The sequence below is a fragment of the Humulus lupulus genome, chromosome 2, assembly GCF_963169125.1.
Source record: "Humulus lupulus chromosome 2, drHumLupu1.1, whole genome shotgun sequence".
Classification (NCBI taxonomy): domain Eukaryota; kingdom Viridiplantae; phylum Streptophyta; class Magnoliopsida; order Rosales; family Cannabaceae; genus Humulus; species Humulus lupulus.
In genome coordinates this window covers 190,024,040-190,047,370 of record NC_084794.1, presented here as the reverse complement: position 1 = coordinate 190,047,370, position 23,331 = coordinate 190,024,040, and the positions used below count along the sequence as shown (strand labels likewise).

The 23,331-nt window shown below is 43.1% G+C and overlaps 1 protein-coding gene and 1 non-coding gene across 2 annotated transcripts; one reads left to right on the top strand and one right to left on the bottom strand.

Moving 5' to 3' along the window:
- Positions 1–7,873: 7,873 nt before the first annotated feature.
- LOC133818822 (cytochrome P450 89A9-like) lies at positions 7,874–9,605 on the top strand. The gene has a single exon (XM_062251894.1). The coding sequence runs from the start codon at positions 7,907–7,909 to the stop codon at positions 9,476–9,478; it is 1,572 nt and encodes a 523-aa protein (XP_062107878.1). The 5' UTR covers positions 7,874–7,906; the 3' UTR covers positions 9,479–9,605.
- A 13,332-nt stretch (positions 9,606–22,937) lies between these two features.
- LOC133820313 (small nucleolar RNA R71) lies at positions 22,938–23,044 on the bottom strand. The gene has a single exon (XR_009886731.1). It is a non-coding gene; the product is annotated as a small nucleolar RNA R71 (small nucleolar RNA).
- Between the last annotated feature and the right edge of the window lie 287 nt (positions 23,045–23,331).

The window sequence follows — 23,331 nt, the reverse complement described above, 5'->3', positions numbered from 1 at the left end:
TGAAGGAGGCTCAACCCCATCTTCTCCAGCGCTGGTCGATACAAAATGTCCACAGAGCTCCCGTTATCCACCATGACCCGACGTTCCCTCATGTTAGCAAGCTGGGCGGTTAGCACCAGGGGGTCATTATGAGGGAAATGCACCCCCAGTGCATCTTCTTCAGTGAAAGTTATTGAGTCATTCTCGCCTTTGAAGCTCTTCGGGGGGCGCTGCTCCAAACTTAAAACACAAGGGGGTGGACTTCGTCTGGCCTCCTTGGCGTACTTGTCTCGCCCCTTCCTTGAATCGCCTCCGACTCCTGGTCCTCCAAAGATGGTCCTGACCTCTCCCTGCACTTCTGGGGCCACCCCTCGTGCCCGCGGAGGGGACTCTCCTTCTTCTGGCCTTTGGTTCTCCTTGCGCACATATCTGCCCAAATGTCCCCGGCGGATGAACTCCTCGATTTCCACCTTCAAATGGCTGCACTCCGCGGTGGTGTGGCCGATATCCTTGTGATATTGGCAATACTTGCCCGGGTCTCTGTTAGACCGATCCTTTTTTATTGGCGGGGGCCTTTTAAAAGGGACCCTGTTTTTGTTCGTAACAAAAATATCCTCTCTCGCATGGGTGAGGTCTGTGTAAAAAGTGTAGGGGCTCTGTATGCGCTCGCCAGAGCGTTGGTGCTTCCGGGGACAATCGTCCCTCATTCCCTCATATACACCCTTCTTCTTGGCACGGCTTTGGTTTTCCTGGGCAGAAGGTTTCGGGGGCGATGGGCCTTTTCCAACTTTAAGGTTTTCGTGACCATCCTCCACGCGAATGTACTTTTGTGCCCGCTCGTAGAAATCATCCAAGTCTGTGACCTCTCTCTTGAGCATGTTATCCCATAACTTGCTCCCTGGGCGTACTCCAGCGGTGATGGCCATTTTCAGCTCTCGGCGGGTCAGGCTCCCTACCTTAGCCGCCTCCATATTGAACCGGTGGATATAGCTCTTCAAACTCTCATTTTCTCCTTGTTTCACATTGGCGAGGCTGGTGCCTGGCATTGTGTAATCTCACATGGAGTGGTGCTACTGGAGGAATTCATCAGAAAGTTGCTGCCAAGATCGGATGGACCCCGGTCTAAGCCTCCTGAACCATTTGTAGGCAGGTCCTCTTAAGGTGACAACGAAGCAATGACATCGCACCCCGCAGCCAATTCCCCTCAGCTTCATCAAGTCATTAAATGTATCTAGATGATATTTTGGATCCGTGTCTCCTTCGTAGGGGGTCATGTGGGGCTCTTTAAAGTTGGCAGGGAGCCTGATGGCCTGGATCTCCCTGACGATGGGTGACTCATGGTCGAATTCCTCCTCAAAGACCTGGCCACCTGATGCAGTGACGATCTTGCTTCGCAGGCTCCTCATCTCCGTGTCCAGGTCCTGCCTCCTCTTGCTTAGAGTGTCCCTCAGAGCGGACGGGCTAAGATCCGCCTTTCCCTTGCCCTCTCGAGGCGCCACATGGGGCTTGGTCCCTTTGCCCGCCCTCTTTTTATTGAGCTCCTCCCGTAAGTCTGGGGGTGCTCTTTTAGAGGTGACCTCGTCCTCATTGCGAGGGGCAGTGTTGGTCCTCGGCGCTAGTTTCTGGGCCTGCTTAGGCGGTTCAGGGTGCTCACGTTGCTTCGCTCGGGGGGTGTTACTGGTTGAGTGTCGGGTTCTCCCATCATCTACCGGTACAGTGGTCTCCACCCCATCCTTGCCCTTCTCCTTCCTCTTAGGCAAGGTCACGCTCGACTTACCCTGCAACAGGCCGTTCAGGACCTCTTGCATGTTCTCCAAGGTGGTTTCCAACCTTTGGTTCTTACGGTGGAGCTCACGTATTTCCTCTTCATAAAACCGAGATTTCGAACTCGAGCTCACGGAATGGACCCGGGGGTGCTTATCATGCCTACGGGCAGAAGGGCCCGGGTCCTGCCGGCCGGAGTTCGGTACCTGCGGTGGTTTTGGAGGAGGGAAATCATTAGCATTTCCCGGTGGTGCTCTTGGAGGAATTTCTCCAGGTGGAGCGGCCGGTGACGAGGCCACTCTATCACCTCCGTGAAACTCAGGGTCCTTCGGGGGCTCCACGTCTCTGGGTGGAGGAGCGTCCTTCATGGAGGCCTTCAGCTGGACTCCGTTCAGGTGAACCTCTACCTCTCGTGGCTCCCTCAGTCGCTTTGAACGTCTTGGAATTTTCTTCTTGCCGGAAACAATGGTGGAACAGTAGCTTGAAACTAACGTTCCCACAGACGGCGCCAAACTGTTGACGGTGAGAACTTGTCAACTAAGTTGAGTTGGAAAAATTATCAAGTCAAGGTCTCTAATGGAAAAGCTGTAGAAACTTAAACAATCACTCAAGAACAATGATAGAACGATAATGGAGAATTCATTCTTTCATTCACACTCAAGCCTTTGCTACAGTAAAATTCCCAACCCCCTCTCAGGTGGTGTTAGAGTTCATTTTATAGTAGGCTCTAATGGCCTTAGGTACATGGTGGTCCAGGAGACCAAGTGGTACATAAGTACTATGTCAGGGGAGTGGCTTCAGAGGTTGTGGTCGTACATCCAATACAGGAGCAAGTGTCAGGAGGATGTCTCCACTACTTGTCTGTACCCATGTCTGATGAGTGGTGGCAGGCATAGTGGCACAGGTGGTAGTGGTGTCGACTCTGACCCTTGGTCGTAGACGTACGGGCCATAACTCTTATCCCAGCAGTCCCACTGATACCGGTGTCCGTACTCAGTACTAGGTCGTACAAGTATGTCCTATTCGACTCGTACTGGAGCCTCTAAGCATAGGGGTCTCAAGGTGTAAGGAATGGAACCCTTGATGCATGGCTCTACTCATGTGGCCACTAGGTGACGTAGCTCTCATTCCTTCGTGAGGCCCCCTTGGAAGGCTTATTGATGGCACGGCTCTCTTAGCTATTCATGAGGCCGAGTGTGCTGCGGATGTGACCCCCGTGAGGCCATGGGCGAGGCCACCATTCGGGCCTAAATGGCGAGGCCACTCTGGAGCCATGGGCGAGGCCATCACGGGGCCTAGATGGCGAGGCCACTCCGGAGCCATGGGCGAGGCCATCACGGGGCCTAGATGGCGAGGCCACTCCGTGGGCATGGACGAGGCCACCACGGGGCCTAGATGGCGAGGCCACTCCGTGGGCATGGGCGAGGCCACCACGAGGCCTAGATGGCGAGGCCACTCCGTGGGCATGGGCGAGGCCACCACGGGGCCTAGATGGCGAGGCCACCACGGGGTCTAGATGGCGCGTGCCCATATTTGCGAGGCCACCAGGCGTGCGGGCGTGGCCGAGCGAGGCCACCTGGTGTGTGCGGGCGTGGCCGAGCGAGGCCACCTGGTGTGTCCGAGCGTGGCCGAGCGAGGCCACCTGGTGCGTGCGGGCGTGGCCGAACGAGGCTACCTGGTGTGTCCAAGCGTGGCCGAGCGAGGCCACCTGGTGCGTGTGGGCGTGGCCGAGCGAGGCCACCTGGTGCGTGCGGGCGTGGCCGAGCGAGGCCACCTGGTGCGTGCGGGCGTGGCCGAGCGAGGCCACCTGGTGTCCGAGCGTGGCCGAGCGAGGCCATGGCTTCTATGTCGTGTAAATGGGGGCTTCATGGCATCGATCTCATATTTTCCCTTGGTGAGATTTTGAGCATCAACAATAAATTTTCGAATTTCATATATATAAATAAATTAATTAATTATTTTATTTGAGTGGGAGAAAATAAAATTGGTAAGTCCAAAATAGTTTTTGATTTATTGAATTTTTAAAGATGATGATAATGAGGATCATCAAATTTGAATTTAGAATTTATAATTTAGAATTTAAATTTTGAAATATGGTTGTCATATTTTCCTTAAAAAGATTAACATCTTATTTTGTGGGAGATTAATTTAGTTAAATAATTAAATAAAAGAAAATTGTAAAATCTCTAAAAAGGGAATAGTAATACACGTCTGACATAGTCCAATGACTGTGTAATGCGTGTACCTTTTGTATTGATATTGTATTAGTATAGTTTTTATTTTATTTATTTAATTATTAAAGAATTTGAAAATGGTTTTTCCAAATATGGTAAATTTGACATTTACCTAAAATCTCATCCTATCATCATTATTATAATATATTATATTTTTTTTAATAATAAGGTAATATAATCTCTATATATATGATATAGAAGAAGAAGAGAAAATAGACAATAGACAACAATACAGAGCCAATTTAGAATAGTTCTCAGATGTTTTTGTTAGACGAAAACTCTCTCTATTTCTTCTTCTTTATTCTAGTCATTCTCAGACCATAGTCCAAGTTCTCATGTGTTGAGAAACACTTGTGATTCCTAAAATACAAACTCATGTTCTCTATGTGCTCACATACATCTTAAGGTGTAGAGAACTCTCTGGAAGATCGTGGTTTAAGTGCTCAATGCTTTGGATAGGAAGATCGATAAAAATACGAAAAGACTCAAGGACACTTAATAGGCTTCAAGAGGTAAAAGTTTATGTTCTTGATTTTTTTTTGTGTTTATATATATATATATATTTGTTGCATGATTAATAGTATTGTATGATAATGTTTCTGGGTTATTTTCTTTGTCATAAAAATTATTTATATGATTATTGAAAAAATGTGTATGTTGTTGTTCTGCTGTTTCATAATAAGAATCAAACAACAATTGGCCCACCACGCGTGAGTTTTCGCTGTGTGCTCTGATTGGTTTTCTAACAGTACTATGCTGAGAAGAGTCAGGCGAAGAGCCCTGAGTGATGTGCCTGACAATATGAGGATTATCTTTGGAGGGCTGCTGAGTTGTTCGTTTTACTCTCTCCATTGGGCTATACATTTTCAAGAAATCTTCCTCACTGAATAAATATAAAGCAGAGTGAGGGAAAATCCTTTTCACCATTTCCAAGAACTCTTGTGGATTACGCTCGCTTACAGACTTATTTGACGAAAAGGAGCTGGACATCTGCAACAAAGGAAAAATAAAGAGTAAAGTTAGTACATCCACATAGTGAAGCCAATAGTTGGGGGCATATCCATTACTAAGGAGCAAAACTGAGGAAACCGAAGAAAATAAATTTTAGGGTCCCGAGTGGTCGGACTATGGTTGGGCCGACCACCCTGGATCTTGGTTCCTTGGAAATCGCCCAGGGAGTATGGTGGTCGGCCTATACTAAGGTTTGGTCCGACCACCCAGGCCTGGGAACCTTGGAAATCACCCAGGACATGGGGAATGTAGTCTAGATTTGGATTTTGTAACCCTAGAAATAGCCTGATCATAGGGTCTATAAGTATGGAAATCGCACAAGGCAAGGGAAACCCTAGGGGTGGTCGGCCTGTGATGGAATTTACAAACCTGGAAATCGCGTATGCCTGGATTTGAAACCCTAGAAGTCGCCTATGCCTAGATGTGAAGCCCTAAAAATCGCCTTACCCTAATTTTTATAAGGCTAGAAATCCCCCAGGCCAGGGAAACTTAAGGGTGGTCGGCCTAGGTTAGGGTTTTACAAGCCTGAAAATTTCCCAGGCTAGTGAATTTGAAGGTGGTTGGCCTACTGACCTCTATACCCTAAAGCATCACACAAAAAGAGGCAAGGATCAAGCCAATTTTTTTTATTAAAAACAAGTCTTTGGTTCAAACAAGTCAGTTGTTTTAAATCAAAGTAGAGCAAAGTACGAAAAGTTAGACAGATTCATCAAAGACGTAAAGATTGGGAAAGAATACTTACCAAAGAGAAGATACGCAGAGTTTATGAAGAATTGGATAATTCCACAGTTTAGAATTTCCTGAAGGAGGCGCATGGGTCACGATCTGATGAGTGAAGCCCTACTTATATCCTCTCAAGCTAACCATATTTTTAGGAATTCAAATTCCTTGAAAAATATCTGGTATTGTTAAAAATTCAAATTCCTTGAAAAATATCTTATATTTTTAAGAATTCAGATTCCTTGAAAAATATTTTGATTTTTAGGAATTAATATCCTTGGATAATATATTATATTTTTGGGACTTCAAAACTCCTTGAAAAATATATTATATTCTTAGGACTTCAAAACTCCTTGAAAAATATATCATATTTTTAGGACTTCAAAATTCCTTGAAAAATATAATAGATTTTTAGGAAATTAATTTTCCTTGAAAAATATAATTATTTTTAGGATTTATAGTTATCCTTGAAAAATATGTGCTGAGCAAATTATCGATAGTTGATAAAAGTACTACATAATGTCCCGAGGGACTTTGCTGTTAGAGTACTGCTACGATATGTTTCTCGGGCCAGATCAAGTTTACTATAATGTTGAACACAATACGATAAACTTGGGGGGCAAATGTTATCCCTCAAAATTTAAGAGATGATGTGGCGAATGAGAAAGCGGCATGGGGCATCACAAGTCATGGAAAAATGACAAAGTATTGAAAAAAGATCGATGAACAAAAATGGATAGGTCAAGGACCTATAGGGAAGTCGACAAGGCCTAAACATCCTAGGGGTGGTCGGCTTGACCCTAGCCCCTAGGGGTGGTCGGCCTGACCTAGGGGTGGTCAGCCTGGCATGCTCAAGAGCCACATGGGTGGTCGTCCCACCCTATTATTCATAGGGTGGTGAGCCTAAACTCTCAAATACACATAAAGTTCACGCTCATTCAAGTTGAAATCAACATGCCTAGCACCCAGAAGGTCATCAGGCCTAGCACCCAGAAGATCAGTAGGCCTAGCACCTAAGTCTCATAAACAAACCGAGACTTAGTGTTTTCCCGAAGGTTTTAATCCTGCATCGTCAACCACGATCCAGAGAAACAACGAGAAGACCCACGATCTCATAATCATGGGGATGTGGACTCGTATCTCCACTACCCAATAATCGTATACCAAACCACAATCCCCAATGTTACTAATCATATAACAGTCTCTGAGTACTATAAATAAAGGACCTAGGGCTTCATAAAGGGGGATCTTTAGAAGATTTTTAGAGGGATATTTTCTAGGGAGAGACTCTGGGCAAATTGGTGATGAGTGAACTCTTCAGTTCATCTATGTAATTGTCTATCAAGTGATTTAATACTAAAAACTAAGTGGATTGGGTTATTACTGTTCATCAGATTAGGACTGAATCACTATAAATTTATGTGTGTTTATTTAAGATATTTGTACTATGTCGTATATTATATTTATTTTGTTCAAAAGGTATCGTATACTGTACATACAACCATTGGCCAATTTCACAAGTTAATAAAACAGATTAGGAAGAAGGGGGTGCCGTGTAGGGAAGAGAGAGAGAGAAGGAAAAGGAAAAAAAAAATTTATTATTTCTTATTGATTTTTTCAAACTTTTAATATTTTAAACAATATTTTTAATATTTAAATAAAAAATAAGATTAAATAACTTTAACCAATTAGAGGTTGACACATAGACACTTACCTGACACTTAACAGCTAGGTACCTACGACTACCGAAAAATATTGACGGAAAGTATTTTAGGTACATAGGAATTTAAGTGTTATAAAGTAAAAAAAAAAAAAAAAACTTAGACATTTTCGTCGCAAATATCCCTTAATTATATTAAGTATAGAATCTAGAAAGGACAACATAACAACATATCATGTTATGTTATCGAAAATACAATACAATTTTGCTAGACACGCACTCAAATTATATGCATACTATAATGTGTATTTAATTTTAGTAGTAGATAATTTGAAGTGAGGACTAAATCAATTTTAATTGTATTATTAAAATTAATTACATATATTATATTGTTTAAAAAGTGTGAATAAGGTATCTCCATCATTATTCAATACAATATCTTTTAATAATATCTCTAATTCTTTTAAGAGAAGACAAAAAAAAAACTTTATAAGTGGTGAGGAAGTTAAACTGAAAAAAAAAAAGATAAAGAAAAAAAATGGAAAGCTTATGGGTCATCCTCATCCTCATCCTCTTCCTCAATACCTTCTTCTACTACTACTTTTTCATCTTCTCCAAATCCAAAACTAAGAAGCTGCCACCGGGACCTCTCACCTTCCCCATCTTCGGCAACTTCATATGGCTCCGCAAATCATTCTCAGAGTTAGAGCCCGTCCTCCGCGACCTTCACACCAAATACGGCCCCCTTGTTTCTCTCCATATCGGTCCCCGCCCAGCGGTCTTCGTCGCCGACCGCTCTCTCGCTCACCAAGCCTTAATCCAAAACGGTGCCGTCTTCGCCGACCGCCCACCCGCTCTCCCTACCAGCAAAATCATAAGCAGCAACCAACACAACATCAGTTCCGCCATGTACGGCCCCACTTGGCGTCTCCTCCGCCGCAACCTCACCGCCGAGATTCTCCACCCTTCGCGGGTGGAGTCCTATTCTGGCGCTCGCAAGTGGGTCCTCGACATTCTCCTCACCCGCCTTTACTCTTATACTCAAACCAATGGACACGTCCGCGTGATGGACCACTTCCAATACGCCATGTTCTGCCTCTTAGTGTTGATGTGTTTCGGGGACAGACTCGAGGAGCAAAAGATCAAAGAAATCGAGACCGCTCAACGTAACATATTGCTGAGCTTCGGACGGTTCAATACGCTTAATTTCTGGCCTAGTTTGACAAAGTTTTTGTTCAGAAAGCGGTGGCAGGAGTTTTTTCAGCTGCGCAAGGACCAAGAAGCGGTTCTCGTCCCCTTGATAGAGTTCCGGAGGAAAGTCAAGAAAGAAGAACAGCCAGTGGCATGTTATGTGGATACTTTATTGGGTTTGGAGCTGCCGGAGGAAGAGAAGAAGAGAAGGTTGAAAACAGAGGAAATAGTGAGTCTTTGCTCAGAATTTCTGGACGCCGGGACTGATACGACGTCGACGGCACTTCAATGGATCATGGCGAATTTAGTGAAACATCCAGAGATTCAAAAACAACTGTATGAGGAGATAAAAAGGGTAGTAGTGATGGCGCATGGCTCAAGCTATAACATTGATGATCACCATGAAATCGAAGAGAAGTATTTGGTTAAGATGTGTTACTTAAGAGCAGTGATATTGGAAGGGCTGAGGCGTCACCCGCCGGGACACTTCGTTTTGCCGCACGCGGTGACCAAGGACGTTGTTTTAGATGAATATGTGGTCCCTAAAAATGGGAGTGTTAACTTCATGGTGGCAGAGATGGGATGGGACCCCAAGGTGTGGGAAGATCCCATGGCTTTCAAGCCAGAAAGATTCCTCATTATTAATAATGATGAGAGTAATAATAATAAGGTGGAGTTTGATATAACAGGAAGTAAAGAGATCAAGATGATGCCGTTTGGGGCTGGGAGAAGAATATGTCCTGGCTATGGTTTGGCCATACTTCATTTGGAGTATTTTGTGGCCAATTTGGTTTGGATGTTTGAGTGGAACAAGGTCAATGATGATGATGATGTTGACTTGTCTGAGAAACAAGAGTTCACCGTTGTCATGAAGAATCCTTTGCAAGTTCGCTTGTCTCCAAGGACTCATCACCATTAAGAATAACAACACACCACAAGATTATTACTGCTACTACTACTACTTATGTGTCTATGTAAGTTATATTGTGTTTACCTCAATCTGTATTGGGTTTTATTTAGTGATCACTTTATTTCCAGTTCCAGTATGAATTGAGTAAACTGTCTCTGTCTATGAAGTTTACTCCAAATTTTCAACAAAGATAGGATAGCCAGCTTAGTTTGCCTTGCCTGCATGACACTATCAATTAAGTTATTACATGGGATTGATTTAAATAAGCAAAAATGCTTTTAATGATTAAAATATGCGCGTGATCATATTTTAAATTATTTCAAATAATAATATTATTTTTTTTAAATAAAAAAAATTGTGCTCAATTTAATTATTAATAAATTTAATGATCAAAATTAAAGAAAATAGCAAATTATTTTTATTATTTTTTTTAAAAGTAAAATTTTAGGTTTAAAACATAGATTTGGATAAAAGTATTTTTTACTTGAGTTAATTTTACTATAAACCCAAAAGAAATCGGATTAAAAGATTAAAAAAGAATGCAGGGAGTAGTATTAGTCAAAATAGAAAGCGACTTTTATTTTTAATTATTATTTTCTACTTTTAGTACCATAAACATATCTATCCTATCATTACACCAAAAGATCAATTGTTAGACAGGGCAATTTATTAATTTCGTACTTTGCTTTCCCAAAGAGCGAGCTAGTCTACTACGAAACCTATTGGCATTTAACATCTGAAACTGACTTTCAACAATACCAAAATCAAATTATGTCAGCAAGTGCCTTCTTGTTATTGCTCACTTCAAGATCTTACATGCATTGGCTTGGCAAAACTGACCAAGTTTGAGACATGCAGACTACTACAACCATCCTCACCTAACTAGATATCGATTATTCAGTAAAAAAAAATTCAACAATAATGTCGCTATTGTTGAATCACGTCAGACATAAAACACAATTTTATATTGTGAATAAGAGAAGTAAAAATTATTTAGTTTCACAACTGTATTACTTGCGTGTTTTATTATGTGATTATTGGAATACTGCAAACATTTGTAAAATCTCAAACATATAAATAATTACAATTATAATGACTAGATCACAGTAAATTATAATTGTAATTATATGTTTAAAAGAACGAGTCCTAAGATTAAGTCACTGCATTGGATTTCCACTGATCTGGTAATCTACGATATGATCTACTTACACATTCGGGTGTGATGTCTTATCCAAGACATTGTCCAAATAGATAAGATCAGATGTATTTTGTTACATTAGACTGGACTGATAAAATAAGTAAGTATTGTTATTATCTAATCAAATCATATCACAACGTTGACCATATGTCAATTAAATCTTAATTCTGAGTGATTAATATTCTATTAATTGTATTATTCAAGTCTTTTGATTTGTTCGTTACCAGCTTACCCTACGGACTAGCTCATACTTACATATTGGAGATTTTGTAGTATAATTGAGTGGGAGTCTTTATCATAGACATGAAATCTTTAACTTCTGTTTAATAAGTGAAACGATGATTTCCTTAAAGCTTGGTTCAAGTGTCAAATGATAGAGTACTCATTTCTGTAATTAAGTTTACGAAAATATCATTTACAAGGAACTTAGTGAGAGTTAAGGATAAAATACCAATGAGAGGTAAAACGATAGTTTGCACCTGTCTCATTAGTAGATCATCTATAGAGAATTGAATGACAATTATGGTTATAACAATGGATAACATATTTACATTTGGTGTAAAGCGTTCTATGAATTCAAGAGTGCAATTCTGATACTATAGTGGAGTCACGAGAAATTAATATGGTAGTGAGATTATTTGTTATAAATAAACTCATAGTAACTTATTGGAGCTTGTTCATGGATCCATGGTCCTCATGTCATCTCTTATCAAAATGAAACTAATAGTCTTGAATAATTAATTTAATTATTAATTTATAAAAATATCAAATTGACTAGTTCAATAATTACTACAAAAATGAGCTTTCCTGACAGTTTTTAACTGTCTCCATTGAGCAACGACGACAGTCGACTAACTGTCGTATTTGCCTATGCCGACAGTTAGCAACTTCGACAGTTAAAAATTGTCATCATTTCTAGCAACGCCGACAGTTAATAACTATCGTGGCTGGCTCTCTATGGCGAAATTTTTTAATTGACGTTGAAAATCATACCAGAAATAAAAAAAAATGCTTAAGAAGCATTCACACCATTCAGTAATCCTTAAGCTTCAATAGCATAACAGAAATGCAGAAGAAAAAAAAATACAAGAAAAGTAATCCTTAACCTCAGCCACTTATATTAAAAAATAAATTGTGTGTAAAAATAGAATAGTTAATCATATATTGTTGACAATAAGAACTAGTCAACTAAGTTAGATCAAGAACTTCGTGAGTTGTAAAAGAAGTAGATTCAAATCAAATGAATTTCAAGCAAACTTTCTTATGATTTCCAAAACATAAAATGTAAATGCTAAAATTTCAAAATGAAAAATGTATAGTATCTATTCCCATTAACAATGTGTGGTTACAAAAATCTCCCAAAATCTCTCTCTCCCTCTTCAGATGAAGGGAGGTCATATTTATAGTAGAGTACTAATGACACTTAGTACACTGTGGTCCCTGGGGACACGACCCTGCATATGCACTTTACAGGTGGTAGTGGTGCCAGGAGTGTGGTGGTCGGTTTTAGTACATGCAGAGGGTTTGTTGGAGCACCTCAACTTCAATACTTGGATGTACCTCCACCACTTGTTTAGTACGAACGTCAGAGGTTGGCTGGGAAAGACCACATCAGGTACCCTATTCGTATGACCACTACTTTTTTGTCGTGGTGTTCAGGGTCAGACATCTAGGGCATTCAGGGTCGTACCTCCATACATACTTCGTATTTGTATGATCTCTTTTGAGTCATTCGTGGGTTTTCTTATACTCATAATGCATCCTACTCTCTTAAACTTTAAGTGTTGGAGCCCTTATGGGTCATCATAGGAATTACGATCCCCAAAGGCATGGGAGGCTAGAGCCTCGAGGTGCCTGTCGCGGGGGAAGGACTGTGTGCGAGGTTATGCCTCACGAGGCGAGCTGCCAAGGGCCATTGGCACGAGGCACTAGTGCGCTAGTGCGCGAGGTGCAAGCTAGAGGCCTGAGGTGCTGGTGTCTCGTGAGGCGAGCTGTTGAGGGCCAGTGGCGTGAGGCGCTAGTTCGCTGGTGCGCGAGGCGCGGGCCAGAGGTGCATGGCACTAGTGTCTCGCGAGGCAGGCTTCCAAGGGCCAATGGCGCAAGGCGCGGGCTAGAGGCGCGTGGCGCTGGTGTCTCGCGAGGCGGGATGCCGAGGGCGTGAGGCGCGGTTGTGTGCGCGGCACTGCGGCTCGCGCCTGAGGTGCGAGGCCGTTGGTGGGCATGCGAGGTGACACACTCCAGAACGTGGCCTTTCAGACGCTCATCTGGGCGAGGCGAGGCGAGATGCACCCGGGGTCACGGCCTCGCAAGGGCCTCGCATAGGGCAAGATGGGTAGTTTTGCGAAGGCCTCGCGTGAGGCATTGGTCTCACGTAGGGTGAGACATGAGGTTGCTTGGTGTGCCCTAGGTCACTAGGGGAAAGCCTCAACTTTTCTCTCGAGTGTTGACTGTGGCCCTCTCAGGATCATGTTCAATTTTTGGCATTCACACTTGCCCCCCTAACTATGAGAGGGTCTTCAGGCTCTCTGGTAGACTTCAAGGTGCGATGTTTTTGGGATGCCCGTGAGGCATTAACTTGCTTCTTTATTTTGGCATTATAGAAAAAAAAAAAAGACTGAGATTTTGAGAGTGAATGTGTGCCTATCATTGTGCTCCGCGGATCCCAAGGCGAGTGCCAAGCCCCCTTCTTGGGCATTAATCAAGCATTGGATCCAATGATTAAGATGAGTTTGTGGCTCTTATAAATAGACCTTCATCTCAAGCATAATATTTACATCTTGTCTTAGCTTGGTGGTATTTGTGTCTTCACTTCCTCCAAGAGGTAAGGGGTTCAATTCCTCACATAGTCATTTTGGCTTCATTTCCTCTTTATTATTTAAATTCCTTTCTTTTATTTAAACGTCTATATAGGTGCTTGGAGACTAAAACATCTTTCTCCTTTATTTTTGCAGATGCATACTTTTGACCCTTTGCATTCCTTCGATCGCGACGGTGCTTTTGACCCTTGGCCTTCTTTCGACTGTGACGGTGCTTTTGACCCTTTGCATTCCTCCGACTGTGACGATGCTCGATTTTACTTACTCAAGGTATACTTTCTTTCTTTCTTATGTTCAATGGGCTAAATTAGCACTACTCGGGATGGGTTGCCTTAGTCGGAGCTCCTCGTGAGCTAATCCACACACATGACCTTGCTTGTACCCCGTAGTTGGTCATTTCGAGCACTTGTGTCTAGAGGTTTTGAGCCTATTCCTTTGTGTTTTGTAGCACCCCCTTCACCTACACTTGCACCCTTATTATCAACGAGACAAGGTTTCATGGCATGTGAGGGATCGTCTGGCATCCCTCCGAGGGTCGAGTTTGTAGACTTATCTTCAGACTCGGGGTCCGCGGAGAACAACCCTTACCAAGACTATGACACTTTGAGGAAGGCCCATATACGTCACCTTGAGCACATGGCCGAGCTTAAGCATAAAATCTAGGTGGTGGAGAGTGAAATAGATTCAATTTTGAGGGGTGTTGGAGTCCATTTCCCCTTTGACCTTAGTGAGCACATTTCAAACCTTAGAGTGAGCCTTTTTTATCTACAAATGGAGTTGGAGTTCATGGAGGGAAACCTCCCACCTGAACCTCCTGCCCCGTTCTCCCCCTATAGTTGCCATGAGGTTACCCTGGGTTCCCCTCAACCATTGTCTTCGATCCACCCATGTTCAATGCTTCCACACTCAACGCCTCGGTGGAAAACTCTTGCTAGAAAGAAAAAATGGAGGGTAAAGTGCCCTGTTTCGACCTCACCTTTTTCTTTGGGTTTTGCAAATATGTCAAAGAGAATGCGGCGACAGCTGGTTCCCGAGAGGCCAGATTCTGGTCCTCTGTTGGCGTCTACTATCGTGTCCAACGTATCGAAGAACTAACTATTGGAGTTATCCGAGACATATCATATTGGCAAGGAGTACAAGCTGTACGTTCCTTCCGACAAGTGTCGGGCCGATAATCCTCCCCAGGGGTACGTGGCCATGAGCGAGCACATCCTGAAGGCGGGTGGGACCATTCCCTTACACCCGTTCTTCGTCATGGTCCTCAACCACTTCACCTTGCTCCACTTCAGCTGGCGCCTAACAGCTGGTTGAATTTAAGCTGCCTATATATGGCGTTTATGGAGCTTAACCGTCGTGCTCCTACAGCCCAAGAGGCGCACTTTATGCACAACCTCATGCCCACCCCTAAATCCTAAGGCTTCTATTTCCTGCAAAAAGCCAATTCTCAGGTCTCTTTGATAGAGGGTTCTGTGTCCAACCTGGGTTCTTGGAAGCATGACTTTTTCTTTGTGAAAGGTCTCATTTCCGTATGTGAACATTTTCGCTCATCCCCAAGTACTTCAAGTTTTTTTTTTCTTTTACATTGAATTTGCTATTTTGGAACTTATGCTCATATTGATAATTGTGTTGATTGTTCAGAGAGCTTCAGTATCCCCGATGTTCCTAAGTCGGAGGCAGCACCAGTGGACATCTTTCTCGATGCCGACCCTGCTATAAAAATGGTCTCCTGTCTCTTCACTATGGCCAACCTTAACCGCTATGGTTTATCCACGGTTTTAGAGCCCGATTTGTTGTGGCATATTTTCGAACGAAAGAAGAAGGTGACTATAGTCGAGCCTCACTTGGATGGGGGTGATGTGGAGTGGGTGCCTGAGGAGGTTTCCCCAGAATCTAGACACCCACTCCAGTCATCTCCGTCCCCCAGGGGGTGCCCTCCTTTTGTCCCTGTGGACCGCGACATGGCCTCTCATTCCCACAGTCTGCAAGCCATGCCAGGGTGCTTCGATGTGCCCTTCTCTGAGGACTATGATAATCTTCCTCATGCTCCCATTAATCATGGTCCTTCGAGGCCCCATTTTTTCGATATTATGTGCCTCTTCCTCCTTCAGTGAGTGGGTCATTTGTCCCTTCTCACCCAGGCACCCCTGATTTGGAGGGAACATCCTGGGTGAGTCGCATGGCGGCCCCTTATGGGCAAAGGTATATTCGAGTCGCCGAGGGTATTCCTGAGGCCGAGTGGAGAGGTCTCGAGAATTTTACCATGGCGGAGCTTGGGGAGACCCTTGTGCACTCCACAACTTGGGTGAGTTCATGCGTCTTACATGGGTATTTCTCTTTCTTTCTTTTTTTGGATTCTTTATTTGATCATCATTCTTTTTCTTTTTTTTTTGCAGGATTCGCTGGTGGCTCAACACTTCGCCGACTCCACATAGGACCTCTCTTCGTCGAACACTGAAAGGGACTGTCTAGTGGTCAAAGTTCAGAAGCTTGAGAGGGATCTTACTGACACCAAGCTTAAGCTGGAGAAGGCCTTGGCGAAGGCCTCTTCTTCGTCAAAAAAGAGGAGGAGAGCGGAAGCCAAGGCTATGATGTTGCAGGAGAGGGTCACTCATTGGAGGTTGATCTGGGGGGAGCGGAAGCCAAGGCTGCGACATTGCAAGAGAGGGTCACTCTCCTGGAGGCTAATTTGGCTAAGGTCGAGTACAAGTCCATAGAGCACACCCTCTATGGAATGTGGAGGCAGAATCCTAACTTCGATTTCTCCTCCTTTGCTGAGAATGCCGTCGCCAAGGTGGCCGAGTGGAATGCTCACGGCAGGAGGCCTTGAGATTTTGCTTCTACAGTTTTTACCTTTTAATTCAATTTGGTTGTATGCTCATTTTAACCTCATTTTTTTGGAAATTTTCTAAGTCCTGTCACATTATCGCAACTTTCTTTCTCATTTATATATATATATATATGTGTGTGATCATTTGTTTTTGCTTCTCTATGCTTGAGGTCCTTTTGAGCCTGCAAAAAGGGGTTCGATAGGTCTCTCTTTGGTGCACCTTGATTGTATCTATAAGGATATGTTGACCATTTGGGTTCTAGTCATCCTTTTATATACTTTTGTGCGCGCTTATTATTTCTTGCGAGAAGCGTCCTTCTTGTCGTTATGCATAGTACTATTTTTGTAAGGGTCTCTTTTAGGACCCTTTTTGGCTAGATGGCTTGGTGGCCACTCTAGACTTATTGGTGGATGCTCTTCCTGAGGCCTTTCCTCTCATGGAAGTATCAACCTTTATTAGGAAGCTTTTCCTCATGAACTCAAGAGGTTCCTTGCATGGTCTTCTTCCTTATTTATAAGGGTCTTTTCTAGGACCCCTTTTATATAAGGGTCTCTTTTAGGATCCTTTTTCGGCTGTATACTCTGCCCCCCAAGTGGTTGGTGAGATTTATCTCATCGGGAACTTTGATCATTTTTCTCATGCACTTTGATAATTATTGGAAATGAGAGTTAGATAGTGTGATCATTTTGCTCATACACGAGAGTTCTTACTACATATTCATTGGATGCCAAAGAGAAACATATTCATTGGAAATGAGTGGAGTACATAGCTACCTACGGTGACTTTGTTCTTACTACATATCAAGGGCTCTAAGTTAGCCCTCTATTTCATAGCTATTACACTTAAAGTTGCATGTTTAGACAAAGCAATAATATTTTTGCCTCAGACATTGAGGTCTTACTGATAATATTTTTTTAGATGCTCTGCGTTCCACGCTCTGGGTACCATGGTATCATCCAAACGTGCCAGCTTGTAGGTGTTATGGGGCACCACCTGGGCAACTTGGTAGGGCCCTTCCCAGTTTGCCCCTAATACACCCGCACTCAGGTCTCGAGTGTTTGGCAGAACTTTCCTTAAAATGAGGTCTCCGACCTTGAACGTCCTTTCTCGCACCCTTGAGTTATAGTATCTTGCGGCCCGTTGCTGGTACGTTGCCAACTTCAGTTGTGCCCTTTCTCTTCTCGCTTCCAACAGATCCAAATTTTCAGCCAATGCTGCGTGGTTAGCCAGGTCGTCGTATGCTTGTATGCGGAAGGAGTTGACTTTCATTTCTATTGGAAGACCAGCCTCGCACCCAAAGGCTAAGGTGAAAGGCGTTTCTCCAGTAGTCGAATGGGGCGTGGTCTTGGGTCATGTAGGCCCAAAGCACATTGGGCAGTTCTTCGACCCAGGCTCCTTTCAACTTTTCCAACTTTGTTTTCAGGTTCCTTTTTAGGATCTTGTTGATGGCCTCCACTTGTCCATTTGCTTGCGGGTGCACTACAGCGGAGAAACTCTTCTTAATTCCCTTTTCTCTGCAATACTCTTCGAATAAATCTCCTTCAAACTGTGTCCCATTGTCAGAGATTATCTTGTAGGGTACTCCAAACCTGCGGACGATAAATTTGTTGACAAAGGTAGTGATTTGCTTAGCTGTTATGTTGACTAGAGGCTTTGCTTCCACCCATTTAGTAAAGTAATCGACTGCTACAACCGCGCACTTCGCTCCTCCCCTTCCTATTGGTAACGCTCCGACCAAGGCAATCCCCCACACAGCAAAGGGTCACGGACTGGTCCTGCTCACCAGCTCATTTGGTGACTGTCTGAGGTAATTTGCATGTCCTTGGCACTTGTCACATCTTCTCGCGAAATCGCCCGCGTCCTTTTCCATGGTAGGCCAATAATACCACTTTCGTATGGCCTTTTTTGCCGTGGATTGCCCCCCAACATGATTTCCACACTCTCCTTTGTGTATCTCTTGCAGGACCTTTAAAGCCTCCCCCTTGTCTATACACCGTATGAGCGGGGTGGAGAAGCCTCTTTTATACAAAACTCCATCTACTAAGGTGTATTGGGCGGCTTTATAAATCAGCTTACAGGTGTCTTTTTTTCCAAAGGCAACGTTCCATCACTTAAGTACCTCAAGATGGGTGTAGACCTTGACTCCTCATAATTATTGACCATGTGAACCCCTCTTCTGCTATGCTTGGCCTGGTGAGGTATTCAACAGGGATGGACTCAAGTGTGTCTTCATCTCGAGTAGAGGTGAGTTTTGTGAGAGCATTGGCATTCGTGTTTTTCTCCCTTGGGATCTGTTCTATGGTGTATTTTTCGAATTGATCCAAATACCCTTTCACTTTGGCAAGATATGCAGCCATTTTTGGGCCTCTAGCTTGATATTCGCCCTTCACCTAAAATACTACTAACTGTGAGTCACTTAGGACATGCAAATGTGTTACCTTCAGCTCCCTGTCTAGTCGCAGGCAAGCCAGTAGTGCTTTGTATTCTGCTTCGTTGTTGGAAGCTTCAAATATGAATCTTAATGCACAATACATCTTATGTCCCTCAGGTCCCGTCATCACTATGCCAGCGCCGACTCCTCCTTCGTTAGATGCCCCATCCACATGGAGGCTCCATTATTCAGGCTGTTTTTCCCCTCCGCCTGTTGGTTCATTCTCTTCTATTTCTCCCTCCTCATGAGGTCGATATGCAAACTCAACTATAAAATCTGCAAGTACCTACCCGTTGACCGAGGTCCTTGGGGTATAAATGATGTCAAACTGACTTAACTCAATTGACCATTTTAACAACCTTCCTGAAGTCTCCGGTTTGTGCAAGACTTGGTGTAAAGGGGTGTTGGTGAGCACTTCAATAGCATGAGTGTGGAAATAGGGCCTCAGCTTTCACGAAGCCACTATCAAGGCATATGATAACTTCTCTATTTCTGGGTATCGGGTTTCTGCGTCTACCAACCGCTTGCTGACATAGTATACGGGCTGCTGATGCTTCTTTTCTCCTTTGACCAGGGCGGCGCATATAGCATGCTCTGACACTGCTAAGTACAGGTACATTTTTCCCCTTTTTCTGGCTTAGCCAAAAGGGGTGGTTTTCCAAGGTGTTCATTTAGTTTAGCGAAGGCTTCCTGACAATCTTCATCCCAAGCAAACTTTTTGCTCCTTTTTAGGACGTTGAAGAAAGGGAGGCATTTGTCAATGGATCTGGAGATGAACCTATTGAGGGCTGCTACTCTCCCTGTTAAGCATTGCACCTCCTTCTTGCTTCGTGGTGGGCTCATTTCCAACAACGCCTTGATTTTGTCAGGATTGGCCTCAATACCTCGAGAATTCACCATAAAACCAAGAAACTTCCCTAACGAAACTCCAAATGTGCACTTGAGCGGGTTTAGCTTCATTCTGAATTTTCGGAGGGTGTCAATTATCTCACTGAGGTCGCTTGTGAGCTCTTCTGCCCTCCTTGTCTTTACCAACATATCATCTACATATACTCCCATATTTCTTCCTATCTAATTCGCAAACATTCTATTTACCAACCTTTGATAAGTAGCACCTGCATTCTTTAACCCAAAGGCATCACTTTATAGCAATAAATCCCCTTGTTTATTATAAATGAAGTGTGCTCCTTATCGGCAGAGTTCATGGGTATTTGCTTGTACCTGGAATATGCATCCATGAAGCTGAGTAGCTCGTGCCCAGCCATGGCATCTACTAACAGATCTATCCTAGGAAGCGAGAAGTTGTCCTTAGGGAAGGTTTTATTGAGGTTAGTAAAATCCATCCAAATCCTCCATTTTCCATTGGGCTTCGGGACTAAAACTGGGTTGGATACCCATACTGGGTAGAATGCTTCTCGGATAAACCCATTTGCCTTCAGCTTGTCAACTTCTTCTTTTAGGGCCGCATATCTTTCTGGATCCAGCGCCCTCCTTTTTTGCCTCACAGGTCTCGCTTTTGGGTCGATGTTCAAGTGATGGCACATGATTGATGGGTCTATCCCCACCATGTCCTCATGACTCCAGGCGAATACATCAAGGTTAACTTTTAGAAATTCTACTAGCTTTTCCTTCACGATATCTGGAAGGTTTCTTCCTACCTTCAACTTCCTCAACGGCTCATTCATAACTGTGACCTCTTCCAACTCCTCTACTGGCTTGGCCCTGGGTTCCTCTGCGACCCGCAAGTCCAATTCGTGTGGGTTTGTGCTTCCATGTACTACCATCGCTGTAGGCACTAACAGTTTTATGGCCGTGCGGAGTGATGTGTTATAACATTCCCTTGCTTCCTTCAGCTCTCCTTTCAAGCTTGCTATCTCCCCAAGAGTTAGGAATTTCATGGCTAAGTGATATACTGAGGTTATCGCCTTCAATTCTCTTAGGGAAGGTCTTCCTAAGACCGCGTTGAAGGCCGAGGTGCAGTCTACCACGACAAAGTTTGCCATTATGGTGGTTTGTCTAGGTTGTTCTCCTATGGTGAGGGCTAACTGATAACTCTAGGATTTAGAGTTATTTTTATAATCTTTGAACTTGCTTTTCAAAATTAAAAAGAGTAATGAACCCTTATTTCTTATAATTTTGTCAGTTTTAGTGTGTTATTCTAGGTAGTGAGTTTGGGTAAAAGTTAGGTTTGTATTGTAATATTTTTTTAGTGTTTTTATGTAAATTACTGTGTTGTGTTAATCAGGAAGGGAAGCTTACAAAACAGGAGCTGAGGGAACTGTAAATCAAAGGGAAATGTTGCTGAAAAGGGGAGGATGCTAACTCAACAATGCTGTAGCAGTCAGTCTTAGCAATTAAACTGAAGCTAGAGAAAAAGGACTTCGTGAAAACAATGCTCCAGCTGGATTAAATGAAGTAGAAAGGTGGCAAGTGTACTGAGTACTGAGTCAGCTGAGTATGTGGGACAAAGTACATGTAGGCAAATGATCTGGATTGTCCAATTAGGGTAAAGGAAAGTACCCTAGAATTAAAGGAGGAGCCGTATTATTCTGGGATATTGACCATTTTAGAAAGAGAGAGAACTTCTGGCTAAGTACAGAGGAGGTTTCAGGGAGAAGATTTGAGAAGAGTACGACCAAAAGAGAAGAAAGAAGGCTGATTCCATAAGGGGGATTTGAGCTCACAACTCATTCGTCCTACACCTTCTCTTTCTTTTTGTATTAATTTCATCTAATTTCTGCAAACTCCATGGATTACTTCTGTATTATTTTCATGTTTAAGTTTGCAACTATGAACTAATTTCTTAAGGGCTAGGGTGATTATGAACCCTCAAGTGTGAACTCAATATACAAATGCAATGGCTAAGTGATTATGTCTTTGTTCAATTGAATGTGCTTTACTGTTATTGAATGTTAATTATTGGCCATTTTTAGCATGTGCTAAGCTAGATCTAACTTGGAAGAGGGAAGTCTAGCTGAACCCATTCAATTGATGCAAGAGATTCATCTAGTTTTAGGTGATTGTGAGTAGTAGAATAGGAATGTTTTGCTACCTTGCATAACGTCAGATTTGATGCTTAATTGAATGTTTATAATCTGGTTTCATGCAGGAATGTATAGAAGGGGAGTATAGACATTAGATTGCACGTTTTGGGAAAAACTTGCTGGGTTTTACGAAATTTGTTAACACTGTCATAATTGCTAACCCATTGCTGTAACAACTGGAACGAACCGAGGGGAATTAATCACCCGAACCCATTTTTCTTATATCTGAAAACCACCCAGTATTTTGTCATTTTAATCTCTGATTTTTGGTTTAATTCCTTTGTTTGTCTAAAATTATTTTCAGAGTTAATTACCCACTCTTTCCTTTGTTTTGGTTACTATTTTATAAGTTGTTTTTGGTTGATTTTACATTAATTTAGTTGAAAAGTCCCTGTGGAGACGAACTTTGATACATTATCACTGTATTACTTGTTGTCGATTGTGTATACTTGCGCATATTTTAATCGTTAGAAAATTCACAACAAGTTTTTGGCGCCGTTGCCGGGGACTTTAAAATTAAATTCTGTTTTATCAACTATTTTACAGTTTATTTTCATTGTTTTTGACCTTGTTGGTTCGGGTTGTGCAAACTCAGGTACCTACAGTGTATGAACCAGCAAGAGGACAGTGAACTTGCTCCTATTGACCCCGAGATCGAACGCACTTTCAGAAAAAGGAGAAAAGATCAAAAGGCTAAAAGCCGAGGCACTATGGCTGAACGTGTTGATGATGAGGGGGATGGCCAGCAAGTTACTAATCCCATTGTTTTGGCGGATGACAGAGCCAGAGCAATACGGGAATACGCTGCCCCCATGTTTAATGAGTTAAATCCAGGCATTGTGAGGCCAGAAATACAAGCAGCTCAATTCGAGCTCAAGCCAGTGATGTTTCAAATGCTCCAAACTGTGGGGCAGTTCAGCGGGATGCCAACGGAGGATCCTCATCTCCATCTTCGTTCATTCTTGGAGGTGAGCGATTCCTTTAAGCTTCAAGGAGTGAGTGAAGAAGCATTGAGGCTGAAGCTATTTCCATTCTCATTACGAGACCGAGCTAGATCATGGCTCAACACTTTGCCTCCTGATTCCGTCACAAATTGGAATGATCTTGCTGAAAAGTTTCTGCGCAAATATTTCCCTCCTACCAGAAATGCAAAATTTCGAAGTGAAATCATGTCATTCCAGCAGCTTGAAGATGAATCAACCAGTGATGCATGGGAGAGATTTAAGGAGCTTTTGCGGAAGTGCCCACACCACGGTATCCCACACTGTATACAAATGGAGACATTCTACAATGGTCTCAATGCAGCTTCTCGAATGGTCTTGGACGCTTCAGCCAATGGAGCCATTCTTTCCAAGTCTTACAACGAAGCATTTGAGATTTTGGAAAGGATCGCAAGTAATAACTATCAATGGTCAAACACTAGAGCTCCTACAAGTAGGAAGGTGGCGGGAGTTCTTGAAGTAGATGCATTAACGGCTCTAACAGCTCAAATGGCCTCAATGACCAACATCTTGAAGAATATGAGTTTGGGAGGAAGTATTCAGC

Bases quoted from the DNA above. Each gene is read 5' to 3' on its own strand.
- LOC133818822 (XM_062251894.1), top strand. From the start codon at position 7,907: ATGGAAAGCTTATGGGTCATCCTCATCCTCATCCTCTTCCTCAATACC.